Genomic DNA, 23,343 nt, shown 5'->3' with positions numbered 1-23,343 from the left:
GGTGCTGTGTCATCGTTTAACGTGTGTGAGATCGGGAATAAGGTGTGCAGGGTGCTGTGTCATCGTTTGATGCGTTATTGTCCTCTCCCTCTTCTAGAATGTAAGCTCCATGAGGGTAAGAACTATTAGTTTTAAAATTATGGGCCCCCAGTGCCTAATACAGGCTTGGCACCTAGCAGGCACTAACTACATTTTAGCAGAATGGATGTAGATTCCCAGAGTATGGAATAAACTGCACTATCAGCAGCAACTCTGTCAAAAAGCCACTAAATCTTTATTGCTGCCAATCATGATCGCTGACATAATCCAGTCCAGCCTCCTTTATGAGCAGGTGGGGAAACCACAGCACACAGAGGCATGGCAAAGTCCCTCAAAATCACACTGCTGGCTGCTTTCTGTCTGTTCCTTCAAAGCAGCATTGGCTGGGCTCATGGCTCATGCCTGTTATTCCAGCACTGTGGGAGGCTGAGGCGGGCAGATTGCCTGAGGTCAGGAGTTCGAGACCAGTCTCGCCAACTGGTCTCTACTAAAAATACAAAAATACAAAATACAAAAATTAGCTGGGTGTGGTGGCGCACGCCTGTAATCCCAGCTACTTGGGAGGCTGAGGTAGGAGAATCGCTTGAACCTGGGAGGCAGAGGTTGCTGTGAGCTGAGATCATGCCACTGCGCTAGAGCCTGGGAGACGAAGCAAGGCTCTGTCTAAAAAAAAAAAAGCAGCATCAAACATGAGCAGATTCGACGGGATGAACAGTGAGCTAACCAGAAACAGCGTCATTGCTGGTAGAGTGGGCATTCTGTACATACTGACCTGGATCTGAGACAGTCAGATAGGCTCCCACTTCACTGATATAATAGGATTTTTCATCCTGTAAAACAGCAGGGGGTTAACCTTTGGGTAATCTCTACTCATATGTTTACAGTCTTGGTTTACAAACTTTGTTCAGGATTGCAGCTGTTAAATCTAGATATAAGGGCTTGGGAGGTACTTGGTACTGGGTCATAATTGAAAATTATGAAAATTCCAAAAAAGTAAACATACCACAAAATAAATATATAATAACGAACAGTTTTCCCCTGGCCCCCAATTCCCCTACTGCATACTGGTTGCTAGGGCCTGATATTCAAATTCCACCAGTACAATTTGAGTCCCTTCAGCTGGGCCAAACTTCTCCCTGTTAAAATGCAAGTCGATTGGGAAGGTGGAGGAGCAGGAGGAGCCTATATTAAGCTTTTACTAACAATACTACCCAAGGGTAGGAATTCTTATCCTGAGGCCACTCATCCTTTCATTTTTAAGGCCATCCACCTGGCTTAGAAGGCACGTCCTTAAGAATACCATGGGTGGACCTCACAGGGTCCGTAACCCCTCTGGGAAAAATAATGTATACAAAATGGTGTGTGCTTGTTCCTATGCAGGGTGTCCGTGGCTTTAAACAGATTAATGGGTCTATATCTTCAAAATGGCTAAATGGGGTCACTGAAAAGGATTATGGGAAGAAATGCCTTACCCTGAGGAGCCTGGGTATTCTCTAGAAGAGAGCCCCAAGTGGTTGTATTTAAACACAAAGCAGGGCCGGGCGCGGTGGCTCAAGCCTGTAATCCCAGCACTTTGGGAGGCCGAGGCGGGTGGATCACGAGGTCAAGAGATAGAGACCATCCTGGTCAACATGGTGAAACCCCGTCTCTACTAAAAATACAAAAAATTAGCTGGGCATGGTGGCACGTGCCTGTAATCCCAGCTACTCAGGAGGCTGAGGCAGGAGAATTGCCTGAACCCAGGAGGCGGAGGTTGCGGTGAGCCGAGATCGCGCCATTGCACTCCAGCCTGGGTAACAAGAGCGAAACTCCGTCTCAAAAAACAAACAAACAAACAAACAAACAAACAAAAACAAAAAACACAAAGCAGCGCCCGCACATTTCATCTAGGAGTTATCTTCCCATAAAAACAAAAACAAACTACAAAACAGCCCTATAAAACCAATGGGAAGGAAACCTTCAAGGGAACTGATTTGGGGTATAGGAGGGTAAGCTGAAAAGGGAGTTTCTATTTTTTAATTGAGGTGATCCACAGTGTTTTAAACATTCATTAGAAAACTATGTACGAGTTAGAGGTACAAAAATGACAAAGCAACCCAAATCGGAACCTGAAACTGAGTTACTTCTAGAAGTTCCAAATCTAGTCATTAGAGAAACTTAACAATACTAATCCTGACCACATTAGAGTTCATTTGTGTATGATTCGTGGATAAAATGTTGATTCATTACACAATCAAAGGGTTCCATAAATACAAACTGTTGTAGTAAGGTCGCCGACACCGACGCACTGAGCTCTAGATCCTACAATTCCTTGAACTGCACCTGCCACACATCCGCTTCTCACCCTGTGTTGGGTGCTGTCTCAGGCACTTCCATGCACTTGCCTTATTTAAATCTCACCATAACCATGAGAGAAAATGAGGCTGGGTGACTTGCTCCAGGTCATAGCTCTAAAAGGTGGCAGGGGAAGAGAGGACCTCCAGCTCTGCCTGCCTCTGAGTCCAGCCTTTAACAGCTCTTTCATACCCACCCCATGCCAGGCATTGCTCTAGGTCCTGGGAGAGGACCTGCTTGCCTCCTTCAAGGTGCTCAGTCTCTTGGGTCTTGAAGGCAAGTTGAACGATGCCCTTGGACCTCCATTTACTTTATGGAGAAACCTCTTTCAGATACCATCTTTGTGTTGCTTTTACATACCATTTATTAAGGGCATTTTAAAATTTTTATTTGGAGCCTCTTTTAATAGAAGAGACACTTATACTTCAGGGTCCACAGTCAGGGTTACAAGAACCCCTCCCCATCCCTAAGGGCAAGGAGGACCCATTGAAGCGTTTTAAGCAGGGCAGGGACATAGTGCAGCTTTGTTTTTGGAAATGGCTCAGGCTACACTGTGAGACTGATTTGAGGAGCGCCGGAACAGTGATGAGGTCAGCTGACTCCTCAGAGACCTCTTGGAATCTTCCCTTCCCTTTGGTATCTCCCTGACCTGTCCCACTGAAGGAAAAACATGACTGGCATTTCTGTGAGGGTTTCACAATTCGCCACGTGCGTGCTTTCACTGACATTGGCTCATTTGATCCTTACAACAACCCCGACACAGATTCAGTATTATCAGACCATTTTACAGCTAGAACAAAGAGACTCAGAGAGTTAAAGCATCTATCTCAGATGCACACAGTCTGTAGGTGAGACAAAGCAAGAGCCTACCCTACATCTTCCTCCACGGGACGCATGGGTATAGAACAAAAATTCTTTATGTGAGAATTTCCTCTCACATTTCCTGAAATGCAGCTGAAGCCTACAGCCACTGATGGGAAGCAGGACCGGCTACAGGATGAATTTCTGGGGCTTAGAGCAGAATGAAAGTGCAGGCCACTTGTTCAAAATCACGAAGCTCATCTGGCAGCAGCAAAGCATGACAACCAGCATGAGCCCTTGCGAACGCACAGGCTGAACACCCGTGAACAGTCCCTGACAGGCAGGGCCACTGCTGTCCCACAGACATCTCGGCTTTCTGGGGCTAATCCAACAGTGAGGTGATGTAGGGCACGTTGGGAGCCAGATGTATGGCCGAGTGCTCCACAGGGTCGTGGGGTGAGCCTTACGCTGTGCTGAGGCACAGGATCTGAGAAATAAAGAGACAGGACACAGAAGTACAAAGAAAATGCAGCTGGGCTTGGGGGGCCACGCCACCTATAACTGGAGTCAGGTGAGGCCGGTGAGGCGAGGCGAGGTGAGGCCCCGAATGTCCAGAAGCCTGAGTATTTACTGTGTATAGGTTAGGGGGCAGGGCAGTGAGTGAAATGATCTTTAAGGATAGTGATAGGGTCGTGAGCAATAAAACATAGGGTCCACCCCATTAGGTCACCTAGGCCAGGAGGTGGACAGCGCGCAGCAAGGGCCCCGTTCCCACGAAGGCAAGGGCCGTGTGCAGTAAGGGGTCCACCCCCATTAGGTCACCGAGGCTTGAAGGTGGGCTGTGCGCAGTGAAGAGGGTGCAGTGTGCGATACTTCTATCTACGGGAAACTACTTCTAAGATTTATGGGAGGATGCCTTAAGTCACACAGCAGTGACAAAGCTGTCAAGGTTACCGCCACCTTCTGGCAGCTTCCAATGGGTTCTATGGGAAGATGCTTTTCTTTTTTTTTTTTTTTTAAGATGGAGTTTCGCTCTTGTTACCCAGGCTGGAGTGCAATGGCGCGATCTCGGCTCACCGCAACCTCTGCCTCCCGGGTTCAGGCAATTCTCCTGCCTCAGCCTCCTGAGTCGCTGGGATTACAAGCACGCGCCACCATGCCCAGCTAATTTTTTGTATTTTTTTAGTAGAGACGGGGTTTCACCGTGTTGACCAGGATGGTCTGGATCTCTTGACCTCGTGATCCACCCGCCTCGGCCTCCCACAGTGCTGGGATTACAGGCGTGAGCCACCACGCCCGGCTGGAAGATGCTTTTCAAGCAGCACAGTAGCAAGAGCTGATAAAGTTCACAGTCACCAAGGTGGATTGCCGGTCAGAGGGCAGACTTCCACAAGAACTGGAGCAAGGTCCTACAACTCCTCTATCAGGAGGAGTGGCTCTCGCCCCAAGCCTGCCATAGAGCGGGTATCTTTACGATACTGAATGCTGCCGCCTGGGCCATGGATCCTTGTCCTGGTATAACTGTTTTTCCCTTAAATCATGCTCTGCACTGTGTCTGCTCTAGGCATTCCTCCGATTATAAGCTGCTTATTCCTTAATTCATGCTCTGTACTGTGTCCACTCTAGGCATTCCTCCGATTATGAACTAAGATATAATTATAGGTATATATGTAGGGAAATATTCTTTACGCACTCATACTATCAACTATTATATGATTATATATAGAGGATTATATAAAGGGAGTCTTCAAGCCCTATTTCCATAAACTAATATATGATTATGTAAAGGATTATATAAAAGGAAATAGCTGAGTAGTAACACTATGAAGTGAGATATTCCTCAAGCCCTAACTGTGCCAGGGCTCTGCTTAGCTCTCATTCCTCGGTGCCTATAAGGGGGGTTACCCACAAGGCCTTCCACAAGCAGAGTGTGCACAGTCACGGCTGGTTTGTCTTACTGACACGCAGGATGGAGTCTGGAGCCTGTACTGAGATTTCTTTCCATTTTGGCTGAGTCAAAATTAGTCAAACGCTGACTAGAACTAAGCTGATGTCTAGCTTTTTTCTTTTTTGAGTCGGAGTCTCCCTCTGTCACCCAGGTTGGTGTGCAGTGGCAAGATCTGCTCACTGCAGACTCAACCTGCCGGGCTCACGTGATCCTCCTGCGTGAGCCTCCCAAGCAGCTGGGACTATAGGCATACACAGCCAGCGAATTTTTAAACAAAGTTTTTTATAGAGATGGAGTCTCACTATGATGCCCAGGCTAGTCTTGAACTCCTGGCCTCAAGAGATCCTCTCTGCTTGGCCTCTCCAAGTACTGGGATTACAAGGAATAAGGCTTGAGGTATGAGCTGCTATGTCCAGCCATGATGTCTATCTTTAGGGTAAAGGAAAAGTATCTGTTAGGCGGATTCGTGTAAACAAAAAGGCGGGGGATATTTAGTTTTCTCAGGATTCCAGGTTTGACCTGACATCATCATCCTTCAGTTGCCCCACACGTTCTTTCTGGATCGCCCTTTCCGTCTGGCATTCATGGCGTAGGGTATACCGCCTTGTCTCACCACCATTCAGGACAGACAGGGCTTCTGTTCACAAGTCCCTATTAAATGTTTCTTTCCCAGAAAAAAAAAAGATTCCAAGTTTTACGTAACTTATGCTATGGAATGAGTCCTAGTTAGACAATTGTGCCACTTTGCTCCATAGAGCTGACGTGTTACAGGATGATCTTAAAGGAATGGAATCGTCTTTGGTGAACTTTTTCTGTAAATATTTTGGGCTCTGTGGTCCTTTGTTAATCTGTCGAGGAAGCTAACATCCTCCTTAGCAAAACCGAGGGTCCACCAACATGTCTGCCTTCGTACCAGCCAATTCATCCTGCCCAGGACGCCAGCATGCCAATGACGTGGGATCCTAAGGTCCCCCCATCCACTTCTGCAAAACACACCACGGAAGTTTCAGAGTCCCAGATGTTCAGGATGTGAATTTTGTCTTCAGCATCAATCACGCCTTTTTTGCTCAACATTGTACTAAATCAGGAAAGGTATTTGGCCCTTAGTGGGGTCAGGAGAGGTGGATTTCCTTTCTTTTTTCCCTTAGTTTCTTTTTTCTTTTCTTTCTTTCTTTCTTTTTTTTTTTTTTTTTTTTGAGTTGGAGTCTCCCTCTGTAGCCCAGGCTGGAGTGCAGTGGCGAGATCTCAGCTCACTGCAACCTCCACCTGCCTGGTCCCAGTTCAAGCAATTCTCCTACCTCAGCTTCCCAAGTAGCTCGGATTACAGGCACGAGCCACCATGCCCAGCTAATTTTTGTATTTTTAGTAGAGACAGGATTTCACTATGTTGGCCAGTCTGGTCTTGAACTTCTGACCTCATGATCCACCCGCCTCAACTTCCCAAAGTGCTGGGATTACAGGTGTGAGCCACCGCGCCCGGCCTCAGTTTCATTTTTTAGAGAACTGAAAACATTTCCCTGTCAGTGTCTCCTTTGGTGAGGGGGACATGCTGAAAGCTGTTGGGACCCTTCAAGTTCAAGATAACATTCATGTCTCCCCCCACCTCCCTGGGACATCCGTCCAGGTGGGATAGTTGCTTTTAACACATCCTTCCGTAAGTGTGGCCTGTGCTCAGCACCACCCCTTTCTCCTCCACCCCTTTGGCAGCTTTAGGTCTCCAGCCCTGGCTCGCGACATAGGGAAATCAACCATCACGAGGGGCGAGGTGCCAGGGTCGGGCAGGGCACTGGCCAGCTGAGGTCTTGGAATCAATGCTGCACACCCACATGGTGTTTCCCCAGAGCTTTGCTTTTTTTTGAGCCAGGCCCTGCCTCTATCACCCAGGCTGAAGTGTGGTGGCACGATCATAGCTCACTGTAGCCTCGACCTCCTGGACTCAAGTGATCCTCCCACAGTAGATGGGACTACAAGCACATGCCATCATGCCCAGCTAATTTTTGTGTTTTTTGCAGAGATGGGTTTTCATTTGTTGCTCAGACTGGTCTCCAGAGCCTTTGAGGGGCGTTTGGAACCCCCTTGGCCTATGGGCTGGGCTTCTGAGGACCGTGACCAGTGTTCAAGTGTTAACACCCTCAGAGCGCACCACTTAGAACCCCCCAGTCATCTGTGCTTCCCATGCCCTGTTTCCCCGGTACTTTTCCCTCTGCCTGGAAGGCCCCTCCCGCCCCTCAGCCCCGTTGGCATTCATCCTCAAAATAACTCAAATATCATCACCCTGTAAAGTTCCCCCTTCCCCACCTCCACGTCGGGTAAAATGAGAGACTTCCTCCTCTTAGTTCCCTGGTGCCCTTTGTTCATTGTTCCTCAACATTCGTCAATGCACTTGCCACACATCTTGCCATCCCCAAGGCAAAGTCTATGGCTCATTCACACCGTTCTCTGGTGCCCACCCCGACTCGGTATATAGTATATCTTTAGCAAACGTCTGATGAACAAATGAATCCATGAAAGAGAAAATCTACATTTTGCAGAGAACTCTGGGTCAGAGTGCCAAAAAGTAGATCACAGGTTCCTTTTGCTGTGTCCAGAACAAAGCTTTACGCACTTAGCTCAGCACACTCTTAGGACAGCTCGGCAAAGTAAGTACTCATTGGCCCTGTCTTATAGAAGAGGGACTGAGGCTCAGAGATCACGAGCAGCCTGTCCATGGCCACAAAGCAAATGCTAGGGATAATTTGTCTTAACTGAACAACAAGGACAAGGGACTGATTTTGTGTTGTTGTCATTGGTAGTATTTCGATTGAAAAAACTACAAATTGGGCCAGGTCCGGTGGCTCATGCCTGTAATCCCAGCACTTTGGGAGGCCGAGGTAGGTGGATCACTTGAGGTCATGAATTTGAGACCAGCCTGGCCAACATGGTGAAACCGTGTCTCTGCTAAGAAACACTAAAATTAGCTGGGCGTGGTGGCACTCGCTTGTAATCTCAGCTACTTGGGAAGCTGAGGCAGGAGAATCTCTTGAATCGGGGAGGCAGAGGTTGCAGCGAGCTGAGATCATGCCATTGCACCCCAGCCTCAGCAACAAGAGCGAAACCCCATCTCAAAAACAAAAAACTACAAATTGAAAGCTGGAACCATAGCCTATATTTGTTATTTTTCTTTGACAGCCAAGCTCATTGTTAGGGACAAGGTTGGTTAAATTCTCACTAATAAACGAGTTGATAAATCAGGTCTGATCAACATCCATTTATCATTCTACAACTTGGCTCTCATCACATCTATTATATCATCATAAATAAACTCGTATTTTCTAAGGTTCTATTTTTCTCTAGAGCCGTGGTTTTCAACCACAGATGATTTTTGCCCTCCAGGAGACATCTGACGATGTCTGCAGACATTCGGAGTTGTCAGACTGGGGTGGGCAGTTGCTCCCGGCATCTTGTAGACGGAAACCAGCAATGAGGCTAAACAGCTTTCAAGGCACAAGGCAGTCCCCACGCAAAGACTTATCTGGCCTCAAATGTTAATGCTGTCGCTGGGGAGAGGTGCTGGCTGAGAAAGCAGCAACATCAAGAAACAGAAGAAAGTAACAAAAAGAGAGGTTGAAAGTGTCAAAGACATCTGTTTGCAGGTCTGCCTCAGGCCCGGCAGCAGCTGCCCTTGTGTGCTGGTGTGTGGATGCCTCCCATTAGGCATAGTCACATGGGCAGTGGGCAGCGGCCTGGGTGGAACCGAGCCCTGAACCAAAGCATAATGCCTGTGTCGGTATCCTCTGCTATTTTGCCAAAGTGACTTTTTTTTTTTTTTTTTTTTTTTTTTTGGAGAGCAGTAGTGCAATCATTGCTCACTGCAGCCTTGACCTCCTGGGCTCAAGCAGTCCTCCCACCTCAGCCTCCTGAGTAGGGCTATGAGCATGTGCTACCACGCCTGGCTAATTTTATAATTTTATTTTTTTTCTTTGGTAGAGACAGGGTCTTGATATATTTCCCAGGCTGGTCTCAAACTCCTGGCCTCAAGTGATTCTCACACCACTGTATCCAGCCCAGTGACTTTTAAAGAAATTCTTGGGCTGGGTGCAATGGCTCATGCCTGTAATCCCAACACTTTGGGAGGCCGAGGCGGGCGGATCACTTGAGGTCAGGAGTTCAAGACCAGCCTGACCAACATGATGAAACCCCATTTCTACTAAAAATATAAAATTAGCCGGGTGTGGTAGTTCATGCCTGTAATCTCAGCTACTTGGGAGGCTGAGGCAGGAGAATCGCTTGAAGCCGGGAGGCAGAGTTTGCAGTGAGCCGAGATTGTGCCATTGCACTCCAGCCTGAGCAACAAGAGCAAAACGCCATCTCAAAAAAAAAAAAAAAAAAAAAATTCTTGTCCTCTCTGTAGTTTAACTTCAATTTCCCAGGGATAGGGCACTCATTCCACCCTGAATGTCTTCCCCATTTGGTCTTAGGGGTTACGTATGAAGGATTGTGTCCTTCTCACTTGGTCCCAGAAAGAAACCACTGATTTCTCAAATGCAAATTCTACCTTAGTATGCACCATGAGAATAAAGCCTTTGAGACCAAGTTAATAATGACAACAATCAGAACCACCACCCTTCAATGAACGTTGTTATATGCTATGCTAGAAAGTTTACATACCCCGTTCTAATCCTCCCAAAGGCCTTACTAAGTAGATGTAATTATTTCCATCTTACAGACTGGGAAACAAGCCGCAGCTCCCCTGAGATCCTGCAGCTGATCCCAGCTGCAAGGGGCCTCTCAGTGCCTCCTGCCAGCCCTTGCTGGGGCTATTTGAAGGACACTCTGGGGCAAGCAGAGGTAAGTCTCTCCCTAGGGAGTGGGATGACCAGCCCAGCCCCCTCTGGTCTCCAAGACATTTGCCCGTTTCAATCACTGCAACTGCAGCTGTGCCTCTTGAGTACCCACCACTTCCCATGTACGGGGCATGCTCTTTACAGAGGCGAACTTGAAGTCCTGTCCTCCATTTTTCAAATGCTAAAATAAAGCCCAGACAGGTGAAGCTGCCGGTGCAATATGACAAGGAGAGCAAGCGACAGAGCCAAATCCACAGTGAGACTCTCTGACCTCGGTCTCCGTCCATGTTGCTTCACTGTCCGCCCCTTCCAGGGTATAGTCTGGGAAACTCGGTGCCTGGTCCAGCCCTGAATTCTGCCTGCTGTGGTTGGAAAGAACCTGTTCTGACATTTGATTTTGGCTTTTGAATAACCCTGTTCTTCTGGTGTCCTCTGGGAATTTCTGCAGGTTTATTCATCTGCACCACTTCCTCCTTCGGCTGGTTTGCAAAGGGCATGGGTGCTTAAGTTCCCCAGAGGCCAAGTCTCCCCTAAGAGACCCTGAAACCCTTCTTGGGCTGCACGGAAGGAGCTGAAGGGGGAAGAAGGCAAATACAAGATGTTGACACTTCCTCCTCTCCATCCCCAAGAGCCTCACTCTTATCAACAAAGACCTCGAACTGAAGTGTGAGGTTGCACCCCCGGGCCCCAGGATGAGGGAGAGGGAAAGCTACGCTCGATGCCGTTTGTGCAAAGGAACTCAGGCCTCACCTTGGTAAATGTGAAATTCACAAATCCGCCCTGAAAATTCAACAGAAGGTTGGATTTTCGGGTGCCACAGTTCCCAGAGGCTTGGGTTGCGTTGGGGTCGATGTTGAAGTATCTCCGAGGCGAAAACACCTAAACCAAGTAAGACAGATCAGCTAAGTGAGAGGTAGAAGAAAACTCTAGTTAGAGAACCAGAAGCACAGGCTAGTACATGAGCCTGGAACTTACAGCTGAGTATTCACTGGAGAACTGCAGCGTCCCCAGACAACACCTCTCATTTCCAAACTGTTCTGTTGGAAAGCTTTCTTAAAGAGGAGTACTCACTGGGCATGGTGGCTCATGCCTGTAATCCCAGCACTTGGGGAGGCTGAGGTGGGTGGATCACCTGAGGTCAGGAGTTCGAGGCCAACCTGGCCAAGATGGTGAAATCCCGTCTCTACTAAAAATACAAAAAATTAGCCGGGGATGGTGGCAGGTGCCTGTAATCCCAGCTACTTGGGAGGCTGAGGCAGGAGAATTGCTTGGACCCAGGAGGCAGAGGTTGCAGTGAGCCGAGATCACGCCACTCACTGCATTCCAGCCTGGGTGACAGAGCGAGACTCCGTCTCAAAAAAAAAAAGAGGAATTCTCCCACAAAGAGGAGCTCCTTTGTAAGAATTGATGGCAGGTATATTCCCGAGAAACGGCATGGAATTTATGTTAAGTCAAACATGGTAAATGATGCTACAGGGAAGGCTTTGCTCTGTAAGGCACCTTTGTGTCACATGACAACCTGGATGTGGAAGTTTCCTTTGAAATCATTGAAGTTTGCAGACAAAGAAAATACTGTGTCAGTGATTCCTTCAGTACATCAAGTAATCACAACCCCTCTCCCTCTCCGTCTTCTTGTTAATGTGGGTTTCCGTATTAATGTCATATACTAATGCCTGCAGCCATAGGGACCATCTGACTTAAAGCTCTCGTTTCACAGGAAAGGATATGAGGCTTGTAAATCCTGGAGTGGTAGGGAGGGGCTCAGATCAATGCCAAACCTTGCAGGACACTCTGCCCATGTTGGCTAAAAGTGAGGGGTGTGAATATTTACATTTTTGTTTGCCTTTCTCTCTCCAAACAGAAGACAGAAAATAGAAAATTAGTTTCTATCTCCATGTATATCCTAAAACACAATCACCTTTTAATGGAGTACCTTTTAATGAGCTCACAGCGATCTGCTTCATTTAAAGACACAGATGTGGGGAACGCTCATTCCTAGCAAGGCAAACTCCACTCAGACTTCCTGGGGATGGTGTTGCAGCCCTGTGGCCCCCACTTACCGACTCCTTGTCTTGAACGATCAGCTGTATCCCCATCTCTGCTTTTATACAGAGTCTGCTTCCATTCAGAACCTGGTAAGTTCCGGTCTTGGCTGACGTTGGCTGAGGGGCGAGGGTGGGTGCAGGAACGGTGGAGACAGGCGGGGCTGTCCCGGTGGTATTCTGTGTGGCCGAAGTTGTGCCTGGGGCATGGGTGGGTTGGACGGGCTTCTGACCACCTGTGCTTCTGTGTGGCGTCGTGGGTAAAGTTGCTGGAAGGATGGTCTGGTTACTGGGTTGGGTGGGGTTCCTAGCTGTGTGGCTGACAGCTGATGAACCGGTTCCGGTTGTATGAGCCGGTGGGGTGACGGTGGCTGGCTGTGAATGAGGGGCTGAGCTGGGGCCGACCGTCGCTTCAGTAACTGGAGCAGCCGTGTGAGAGTTGTGGGGTGTGTCCTGGGTTGTGACCAGGGTGCGGATGATTGGGCTTGTGGTTACGGTGCTCTCTGCAGTTACCAGGGTGGTTGTTGGGGTTTTCATTGTGGACGCTATTTGAGAGGGGATGTGACTGTCCACTAGTCTTGCTGCTAAGGTTTGGGGAGGTGCTTGGTTAGCTGGCTGCAGGACAGGCTTTGCTGTGTCCTGTACTGTTGCTGCTGTAGTGGGCTGAGAATAATCTCTGGTTTCCGGAAACGCCTTTGCTCTCATTTGACTGCCATCCTGCAAAATTACTGAAAATCAGGAGACAAAAGTGTTAAAAACACCAACCCAGTTGCTTACAAGGTCCCTCTCCCATCCCCATCTTAATATTTGTTCATAAAAAAACCCTAACCACATATTTTAATAGTTGGGCGAAGTTTACGAGGGTGTAAGAATGAAGCAAACATCACCAGAGCGTCTGCCCCAGGCCGCGGTGGCCATGTTCTGGTTGTACCCACGTCTTCTACAGGGTGATGGCCGTCCCATGGACGTTATTCCGCACCCAGCCCCTTTGCCTGTGTGGGGTGTGGTACGAATACACACCAAAGCGATCGTGCTCAGCTAGATATCTAAGTGTCAATGCCTCTTCATCCTCCTCCTTCAACTGTGAGTCCAGACAGCTGACATAAAATACATTCCTGGGTAAACAGCTGCTGTGTGACCTGATAGAGCTGGGCAGCATGAATAATGGCAATAAAGCTTTACAGAGTTACACGGTTTTCATAGAATCATATAATCCCAGGTTTGAAAAGGGTCTTAAAACTCCTCTAGTCCAAACCCTGATCTTTTTATTTTTCTTTTTCTGAAACAGAGTCTTGCTTTGTCACCCAGGCTGGAGTGCAGTGGTGCGATCTCAGCTCACTGCAACCTCTGCCTCCCAGGGTCAAGCGATTCTCCTGCTTCAGCCTCGTGAGTAGCTGGGATTACAGGTGTGCGCCACCATGCCCAGCTAATTTTTGTATTTTCAGTAGAGACAGGTTTCACCATGTTGTCCAGGCTGATCGCAAACTCCTGATCTTGTGATCTGCCTGCCTCGGTCTCCCAAAGTGCTGGGATTACAGGTGTGAGCCACGGCGCCCGCCCCGAACCCTAATCTGATGTCTGAATTATCCCTACAGATCTTTGCCATGTGTTCATCCAATGGAGCCTTAAATGCTCCCAATGACAGGGGACTCATCTCTTCACAATATAGTCCTTTCCATTTTTTAAAAAAATCTTGTCACCTGTTGTTTTCTCAATATAGACCAATTCCTGTCATTTTCTTACTTAACTTTTGGAGTGGCCCAGTCTTTCTCAACCAAGAAAGCAAAGGCATGGCTGCTCTGATACTTCAGAAAGCTGCCCTTTGTGTTCTGGCTTCCATGGCGGCTCCTCAGGGCATCTTGTCCTCCTCATAAAAAATAGGTCGTCACATCTGTGATTCTGCACTGCAGCCGCGTTAATTACAACTTGTAATTAGACATGGGGGTGGCATTCAGACATTTCACAATCAGCCTGGCCGGCATGTACCAGCCGAATATTTTCCCTGATGAAATGTTTGCTTCTTGGTTTATTCGTTGGTCGTGGATCTTTCCTCGTAGCTTCAGAGTACCCTGAAGGTGAGAGCTGTGTGTGCCGTTTTCACCACCAGTGCCTTGCAGAGACAGAGTTCAGTAAATATGGGTCGAACAAATAAATGACTGAATGTGCTAATTGTAGGCCTTTTAGGATTATTGTAAGGCTCAAATGAGTTGATTTAAGTAAAACTCTTCATGGACCATTAAGCCCACAGACAGCGTCTACTGCTGTCACAGATTCTCTCCAGAGCCTGTCCATAAGGGCAGAAGGCCTCTGGTTCTTTTCCAACTAGAATAGGTCTATCCTTGCCTCCTTCCAGGCACATATGGATCCAGAAAAGTGAACAAAACATAGATGATGGGCTGGGCACGGTGGCTCACATCCCAGCACTCTGGGAAGCCAAGGGGCCGATCACCTGAGGTCAGGAGTTCGAGAACAGCCTGGCTGACATGGTGAAACCCCATCTGTACTAAAAATATTAAAATTAGCTAGGCTTGGTGATGTGCACCTATAATTCCAGCTACTCAGGAGGCTGAGGAAGGAGAATGGCTTGAACCCAGGAGGCAGAGGTTGCAGTGAGCTGAGATTGTGCCATTGTATTCCAGCCTGGCCAACAAGAGCAAAACTCCATCTCAAAACAACAACAACGAAAACAGATGATGTCTTTAGGAGTCTATGTTCAGGCACGCTGAGAGATGGCTGTGTCCCTTCAATTTTGTGGTTTCTCTGTGTTTACCCACAGACACTCAAGAGAGCTGGAGCTGTCCTATGCTGGGCTGTGACTTGGGAAAACACAGAGTAAGGGAAAGGAGATCACGCCATGATGGTATTTACAAAGTCCCAAAGTTCATATCCAGTCAAAATAATTCGTACCTGCCTTTTCTATCTCCCTCCTCCATTCAATACATTTGAAGTGGTTACTTTTCTCATATTAATAACAATAAAAATTCTGAGTTACTGGACGCTTACTACATGGAAGGCCTCAGACCACGGGTCACCTTTTACCAAGTTCTCCCAAAAACCCTTTGGTGGGTACCACTCCATCCATCTTTCAAATGAGGAAACTGGGGCTTGGAGGATTTCAGCCATTTGACCTTCATGACACAACTAGTCGAAGCTGGGGCTGAGACTTGGGCACCTGTGCATCTGCGTCAAAGCTTGTCCTTGGAGGGATGGTGGAGGTGGAGCGTCTCAGGGAAGAATGGTGAGAGAAGACGCAGAAGCGGAGGGGAGAGGAGGAGGAGGGTGCCTTGCAGTGACCCCAATTCACAAAAACCGCATAATGATGATCCTTGGTGAGGATCTCAAAAGTTTATGGGCTGAAACAGGGATTCTTTTCCAGAAGAGGTCTAGCTTTAAGCCCAGTAGTAAAACCCACAAATTACTTCTGTACAGCTGGTTTGCAAAATAGGAAAGACAAAAGCATCTGTTCACGTTGCCTTAAAAAGCTTTTAAAAAGACCAGTTGTTATTAGCGACATGAAGTTATTTGAGATCATTATTTAAGAGTCTCTTCTTGAATCTAAAGTATTCATTTGGACAAGTTAAACGCATGATACTTGAGAGTTGGAGGTTTGATGGGCTATAGGCTCACTTTGCAAAGTTTTGTGAAATCCCTACATGTAGAACCTTTATACAAATGCCACAGAGCTTGGAGAAAAATTTTTCACTTCGAGATTATAATGGAGGTTGAGCGTTGATGAAGATTTATTTGAGCCATTCATTGGGGCAAAACCTGCATTGCTGGTTCTTGTGTCAAACACCAAGGGTCTCTTTAGGTTCATACTATTACTATGGAGAAAGAATTCACTCTCAAATGTGTCTGCCAGGACTAACTCGTGGTGAAAAATAAAGATGGCTACAGAGAACTCCAGGAGACTAGAAATCACTAGCCAGTCGTTCTCTTAGGGAAGCGATCATATCTCTGCTAACATCCTACTGTGTATGGCTGGTATTTATAAGCAATAGAGAATCTTCTCAACTGAGTACAATTTCCTAAACTGAGTAGTGCACCCTTTGAAAAAAAAAAGTCAGGTCGGGCGTGGTGGCTCACGCCTGTAATCCAAGCACTTTGGAGGCCAAGGCAGGCGGATCACCTGAGGTTGGGGGTTCAAGACCAGCCTGACCAACATGGTAAAACCCTGTCTTCAAAAAAAAAAAAGAAAAAAACAAAAAAAAGTCTTCCTCAAGATGCAGCTAGGACTATTCTCTCGTGGTAATGAGTGAACTCAAATAAATAAAAGAAGCACTTAGTTGTTCACAAGTGACCAGCATCCTAAACCAGTCAAGAAAACATGTGGTACCTGGTCAAGGTGAGCCTCCTACGTAGGAAGTGTTGGTGGGGTGGCTGGAGGTGATGGCAGTTGAGATGTCTGGATACGGTGTGTAGGTGTAGGTATGTCTCTAGGTGGTAGACAGAAGGCTGGGCTGGCAGATGGCTCAACCACAAGTGCCAAGTTCACAGATATTACAGACTGAACCTGTCAGAGGAGTACAGTTCTCACCCCTTCTCCTTCCCTCTATTGGCCCTCCCCGCCTCTCCTCCTCTCCCTGCAGGAGTGTGGTGGATAAAAGACGGGCAGGTGATTCGACTGGGGTGGGGCTGCTCTGCATTGTAAAGTAGCTCAGGAAGTCCGTGCGAGCCACTGTATGTATGCATATGACCATTTCTGTCAAAATTGGGTCACAGTTTTTAAGAGATGTTTGGCCCTGTAGAGATTTAATCAAGGTCATAGGTCTGTCTGAGGCCTAGAAAGAGGGTGGGGGGAGCCTGTAATCCTGCACTTTGGGAGGCTGAGGCGGGCGGATCACGAGGTCAAGAGATCGAGACCATCCTGGCCAACATGGTGAAACCTTGTCTCTACTAAAAATACAGTAATTAGCCAGGCATGGTGGCGCATGCCTGTAGTCCCAGCTACTTGGGAGGCTGGGGCAGGAGAATCACTTGAACCCAGGAGGTGGAGGTTGCAGTGAGCTGAGATTGCGCCACTAAACTGAATTCCAGCCTGGTGACAGAGAGAGACTCTGTCTGGGAAAAAAAAAAAAAAAAAAAGAAGCAAACGCAGGTGTAGCTCAGACTCTGTCTCAACCCTCTGTCTATTTGCAGAACGTACGCTGGTGTTCACACACACTCATCTGCCCACCCCCCCCCCCCCCCCCCACCCCATCCCCGCCTCTCTTCTCTATAATTCAGGAGACTCGGCAAACAAGCACCCCAGGCCCTTGAACCATTGCTTGGACTCCACTAGATGGAAATTTGCATGAAGAGGCATTGGGAGGTTTTGGTTCCCCTCCAGCCAGCGGGTGTGAGATGAGTCATTGCCCAGTCCCCTGGGAAGGTCAGTGATCTCACAAGGGATCTCTCCCAGGTATTTTCCTGACAGCCAGTCCCTTCCCGCACAGCCTTTGGTTGGTTGCCACGCCACTCAACAATATGTAGGGGCCCCTCTCAGGCAGGCCCCACACCAGGCACTGGGGGGAGGTCTTTGTTCTCAGGAGCCCTGTGAGGTCCACTCAGAAGTGTGACAAGTGGTTTTTGTTATTTTTTTTTCTCTGTGAGACAAGGTCTCACTGTCACCCAGGCTGGAATGCAGTGGCATGCTCAGGGCCCACTGCAGCCCCAGCTTCCTGGGCTCAAGCGATCCTCCCACCTCAGCCTCCCTAGTAGCTGGGACTACAGGCATGTGCCACCACACCAAGCTGATCTTTGCATTTTTTTGTACAGAGTTTCACCATGTTGCCCAGGCCGGACAAACTCCTAGCCTGAAGTGATCTGCCTGCCTCAGACTCCCTGTAATTCCTGGGATTACAGGCAGGGACCACAGTGCCCGACTGACAAGTGTCCTTATCAAACCCCCAGGTACTATGAGAGTGTGGATAGGGTGGGAATCCAACACAGGGATAAATTCTTCAGGTAGACAAGAGAGGAGATGGCTTCCAGACAGGAGGAGGATGGTGGGTAAAGGCGAGGAGGATTCAGGAGACTTGCATGTCTGAAGAGCTGCAAGGGGGTCAGCATCATGGGAACACAGAGACAGTATGGGGAAGGAGGGGTGAGGAGGGGAGGTCAGCAGGGAGCAGGCCTGGTAGGCCTCGGAGACTACACTCTGTCTGCAGAGCTCTGCGGAGCCCACGGCCACGTCCAGGTTCAGGAAATCACAGTTTAGCCTCCAGCACCTTTTCTGGCCCCTGTGGGGGCAGCAGAAGCGGCCCCAGCAGGGTGCAGCAGAGACAGCTGAGGAAACCCACGAGCAGAAAGGGTTCTAGCCCGAGACAGACTGCCGGCCGACTCTTCCCAAATTCAGCCTCCCTGTCTTTCTAACAGAACCCGAAGCTTCTGCTGAGCACTTGCTTGTTGCCTGGAATAAAGAGCTCTATGTCTAAGCTTCCTTTCTGGCTGGGTGGGAGCAGGTGACGGCTTTAGCAAAAGCAACAGAAGTGATAAGCCCCTGTGGGCCTTCTGGGAAGGCCGGGTGAAGGCAGCTCAAGCGCCTGTGTGGCCTGCCTTCTACAACCCTTCTGTTTTCCCTCCTTTGGCCAGTCTACAACTTGTATGTGACGGCTGGAGCTTCAGCAGACATGTGGAACCATGAGGAGTCCTTGAGGGTAGAAGTCACATACAGGATGGCGGGTCCCAGTGGAGCACCCCCACACTCACATATAGGATGGCAGGTCCCCAGTGGAGCACCCCACACTCATATATAGGATGACGGGTCCCCAGTGGAGCACCCCCACACTCACATACAGGATGGCGGGTCCCAGTGGAGCACCCCCACACTCACATATAGGATAGCAGGTCCCCAGTGGAGCACCCCACACTCACATATAGGATGACGGGTCCCCAGTGGAGCACCCCACACTCACATATAGGATAACGGGTCCCCAGTGGAGCACCCCCACACTCACATATAGGATGGCGGGTCCCCAGTGAAGCACACTACACTCACATATAGGCTGGCGGGTCCCCAGTGGAGCACCCCACACTAGAGCTGACCTGAATTTCTCTGGACATGTTTTCATGTGAGAGCGTAACAAGCGACTATCTTGTTTAATCTACTGTTATTCTGGGCTTGTCTCTTACGTGTAACCGAACCTACACTTAACTGATATGAACTTAAATCCCCTCATTTTCTGGGGGAAAAATTTGAGATCAGGGAAGCAAGTTAACTGGATAAAGATTACTCAGAGAGTTTACCCAAAAGCTCTGTCTCTCCTAGCAAAACTTTCTGAGGATTTGGCCGGGCGTGGTGGCTCATGCCTGTAATCCCAGCCCTTTGGGAGGCCAAGGGGGGGTGGATCACCTGAGGTCGGGAGTTCGAGACCAGCCTGACCAACATGGAGAAACCCCATCTCTACTAAAAATACAAAATTAGCTGGGCTTGGTGGTGGGTGTCTGTAATCCCAGCTACTCAGGAGGCTGAGGCAGGAGAATCGCTTGAGCCCGGGAGGCGGAGGTTGCGGTGAGCCGAGATCGTGCCACTGCACTCCAGCCTGGGCAAGAAGAGTGAAACTCCATCTCAAAGAAAAAAACAACAACTTTCTGATGATTTTTGTTCATTTCCAATTTAACAAGTATTTCTGGAGCCTGCGCATGCAGGGCCCCGTGGCGCAGTAGCATAGAGCCTGAGCCCCAAGGCCAGACCTGGTTTTTGTTTTGTTTTGCTTGAGACAGTCTACTGTGCTGTCCAGGCTGGTCTCTAACTCCTGGCTTCCAGCGACCTTCCGCCTCAGAGTCCGAAAGTGCTGAGATTACAGGCATGAGCCACTGCACCCAGCCAAAGCCAGACGTCTTGAATGCCGATCAAGAAATGCTACTCACTAACTGGGAGACCATGAACAATTCCCTAACCTCTGCCTCAGTACCCTCATCTGTAAAATGGGGATAAGGATAGCGTCTACTTCTTATGAGGCCGAATACGTTATAGGTAAGTACATGTATGAATAAAGCACACAGGTTAGTTGCTGTGGGCACAGACTCTGGTTCGAAGCTCGACTCTGTCACTAGCTAGCTATGTGACCATGGGCAAGTTATTTAACGTCTTTGTGCTTCTGTTTCCTCACAAGTCAAATGGAGATGCTAGCAGAACTTACAAAGCTGTTTTGTGCTCTGAGAGCAGAGCCTGGCACCTAGGAAGTGCCATGGTCATCATTGTTATTACTGTGTGCTGGTGGCCAGCCTGTACTGAGTGAAGAAGGGACTCACGGGCAGGAGGCTGAGAGGTGAACGGGGAGAGGGACTGGAGAGACGCACAGGTGAAGCGGGTTGACATCGCTGAGAAAGTCACCGCAGGAGTTGCTTTTTTCCAGGCACCACCTCATCTGTATCCCGCGTACTCCTGGCAGAGGATGTTATTCTCCCCATTTTTTAGTGAGAGAACTGAGCACCTGAAAGCTGGGGTGATATGAACAAGACCTCCCTGCCAGTAAGGGTCAGGGCGAGGGTTTGAATCCAGTTCTGTGCGACCCCACGATGGCCATGCAACACAGACCTGCCTTGGGACCTAGCACACCTCTGAGGAAGAAATGTCTCATGACCTCTTCACCGAGCTCACCTCTGAGAACTTGTAGCTCAGAAAGGAACAGGTGATGTGGGCACTGTCCCTCCACTTGCCCTTGCATTTGTCAGTACTCACTGTGTTTGTATTGTTATTTATTTATTTATTTATTTTTTGAGGCAGAGTCTCACTCTGTCACCCAGGTTGGGGTGCATTGGCACAATCTCAGCTCACTGCAACCTCCACCTCCCGGGTTCAAGCAATTCTCCTGCCTCAGCCTCCCAAGTAGCCGGGAATTATAGGCGTACACCACCATACCCAACTGATTTTTGTATTTTTAGTAGAGACATGGTTTCACCGTTTTGGTGAGGCTGGTCTTGAACTCCTGACCTCAAGTGATCCACCCGCCTCGGCCTCCCAAAGTGCTGGGATTGCAGGCTGAGCCACCGCACCCGGCCTGTTTATGTAATTCAGTTTCTGAACCTATCCATCCATTCAACCAGCGCTCACAGACAGGTCACTGTGGGTTACTGCTAGGCTGAGATTTTCTGCTTGATTAATAGCTTGCCCTGTGAAGCGTAATGATGCCTTCCTCTTCTGTTTCCTAAGAGAACCTGAAACTGTAAGTCTGAAAGCGTGGCACAGGGAGAACTGCCTCAGTGAGGACAGCTGGCATGACCCTTCCCAGCGCTTCCGTAACATCCCTGGCATTCATGTTACAAGCAAGGGTCACCGCACACCCTGCTTGAGCCAGTTAGCTGGGCCATGCGGACAGAGGCAGCTCTCTCATGACCAGTAAACCTCCTCACAGGAACAGAACCACAGCACCCAGGAGGGCTCAACGTCTCAGGGGACAAGCTCTGGTGAAAGCGGAGCGTGGGGACATAAAAGAATCAAAAACTCAGCGTCCCAGACAGCATCTGGGATGGGAAATACGATGATCATCAAAAAAAAAAAAAAAAAAAAAAAAAAAAAAGCTGGGCAAAATGGCACTGTAATCCCAGCACTATGGGAGGCCAAAGCAGGTGGATCACCTGAGGTCAAGGGTTCGAGACCAGCCTATCCAACACGGTGAATCCCTGACTCTACTAAAAATACAAAAAAAAAAAAAAAAAAAAAAAAAAAAAAAAAAAAAAAAAAAAAAAAGCCAGGTGTGGTGGGGCACACCTGTGGTCCCGACAGCTGCTTGGGAGGCTGAGGCAGGAGAACTGCTTGAACCCAGGAGGCAGAGGTTGCAGTGAGCTGAGACCACACCATTGCACTCCAGCCTGGGCAACAGAGTGAGGCTGTCTCAAAATAATGGTAATAAAATAATAAAAATAAATTTTTTAAAAGTCTTTGAGACTCTGTCCTACACCTTTCTGAAATGCCACAATCTGTCAGACCCCATCTGATGCAGAGGAAGGCAGGTCAGGACCGCTTTTCCCGGGCACCAAAGCCAAGACCCCCATTCCTAAGCCCTGGCTCAGGTCTCCATCTCTTAAATCCAGTCCCTGAGGAGGCGCCCAGAGCCCTGTTGGGAGCCAGGGACAATGTCACTGTCTTTGGGGTTGACACCTGCTCTGAGTAACTCACGGAAAACAGGGTCCAGCCGGGACGCCCTGAGCCGCGCCCCGTGTCCCCACCCGCGGGCCGCCCTGCAGCGCCGGGGCTCCAGGGCGCTTTAGATGAAGGGGACCCACCCGGCAGGGCCACCGCGGGAAGCCCCGCGCCACTCACCCGCCAGGGACGCCAAGAGCGCGGCCGCCGCGCGGAGCTGCCGGGACATCGCGGGCGAGGGGCAGGCTCTGCGGCGCGCGGCGAGGTCCGGGCAGGCCCCGAACGCCCAGGACGACGCGGCTGCGCTGCGCACCCGCCTGTCCCGGAGACCCGAAGCCGCCTGCTTATGAGGAGCAGCCGAAAAGCCCGCCCCGGGCCGCTGGGCGGGGAGGAAAGTCCGCCGGCCCCCGCGGGAGCGCAGGCGCCCTCCTTCCTCTCGGGGCGGGACCGGCCGGGCCGCGGGGACGTTTCCTTCACGCGCGGGGCCCGGGCAGCGCCGGCCTCTTGCGCTCATCCCCCTGGTCTCCCTTCCGCTCCCCCTTCCGCTTCCCTTTCCCCTTCCCCTTCCCCTTCCCCTTCTTCCCCTTCCCCTTCTACTCCTTCCCTCTCCGCTTCTCCTTCCCCTTCCCATTTCCCTTCCGCTTCCGCTTCCCCTTCCCCTTTCCTTTTCGGGTTGTGATGGAGTCTCTCTCTGTAACCCAGGCTGGAGTGCAGTGGTGCGATCTCAGCTCATTGCAACCTCCGCCTCCTGGGTTCAAGCGATTCTCCTGCCTCAGCCTCCTGAGTAGCTGGGACTACAGGTACCTGCCACCATGCCCAGCTAATTTCGTATTTTTAGTATAGACGGGGTTTCTCCAAGTTGGTCAGGCTGGTCTCGATCTGCTGACCTCGTGATTGGCCCGCCGCGGCCTCCCAAAGTGCTGGGATTACAGGCGTGAGCCACCGCGCCCGGCTGGGCGTCCTCTTTTCTAACCGCTCAGGTACCTTTCTGGGAACCCGGAGACACTTCTCGGCCTGGAGAAGGCCAGCCCCTCGGTCACTAGGCGAGCAGGAGCCTAAAAACCCCTGAGGACCCTGAATCCCTGTCTTCCCGGGGGTCTGCGGCTGCCGCGCTCCACGCCCAGGCCGCGCTGGGACCGCAGGAGCACAGCCCAGACGCGCGAGGTCTGGCCGCCCCCGCCCCCACCGCGCGCCGACTCCCCCTCGGGAACCTCACAGAGCCTTGGTTTCTTCTGCCATAATAATACCCACTCCCGGGGTGGGGTGGGGTGTGTGTGTGTGTGTGTGTGT

General features: G+C 49.7%; 1 protein-coding gene across 3 annotated transcripts in view; it reads right to left on the bottom strand.

Moving 5' to 3' along the window:
• LAMP3 (lysosomal associated membrane protein 3) overlaps window positions 1-22,380 on the bottom strand; it is a 38,307-nt gene extending 15,927 nt beyond the window's left edge. For 2 of the 3 annotated variants that reach the window (XM_032298482.1, XM_032298483.1), the window contains exons 1-4: window positions 22,234-22,365; window positions 12,006-12,715; window positions 10,696-10,824; window positions 812-869 (exon numbers count right to left, since the gene is read on the bottom strand). In XM_032298482.1, the coding sequence (XP_032154373.1) occupies window positions 812-869; window positions 10,696-10,824; window positions 12,006-12,715; window positions 22,234-22,282 (946 nt within the window). In that variant the 5' untranslated portion in view covers window positions 22,283-22,365. Of the gene's footprint in view, window positions 1-811; window positions 870-10,695; window positions 10,825-12,005; window positions 12,716-22,233 lie in introns of all 3 variants that reach the window. The other variant, XM_032298484.1, reaches the window with a different exon arrangement.
• Window positions 22,381-23,343: the final 963 nt, after the last annotated feature.

This window comes from Sapajus apella, unplaced genomic scaffold (assembly GCF_009761245.1).
Source record: "Sapajus apella isolate SASKATOON/1434 unplaced genomic scaffold, GSC_monkey_1.0 scaffold38, whole genome shotgun sequence".
In the NCBI taxonomy this organism is placed as follows: Eukaryota; Metazoa; Chordata; class Mammalia; order Primates; family Cebidae; genus Sapajus; species Sapajus apella.
The sequence above is the reverse complement of the archived record's forward strand: the minus strand, read 5'-3'. Positions and strand labels throughout refer to the sequence as shown.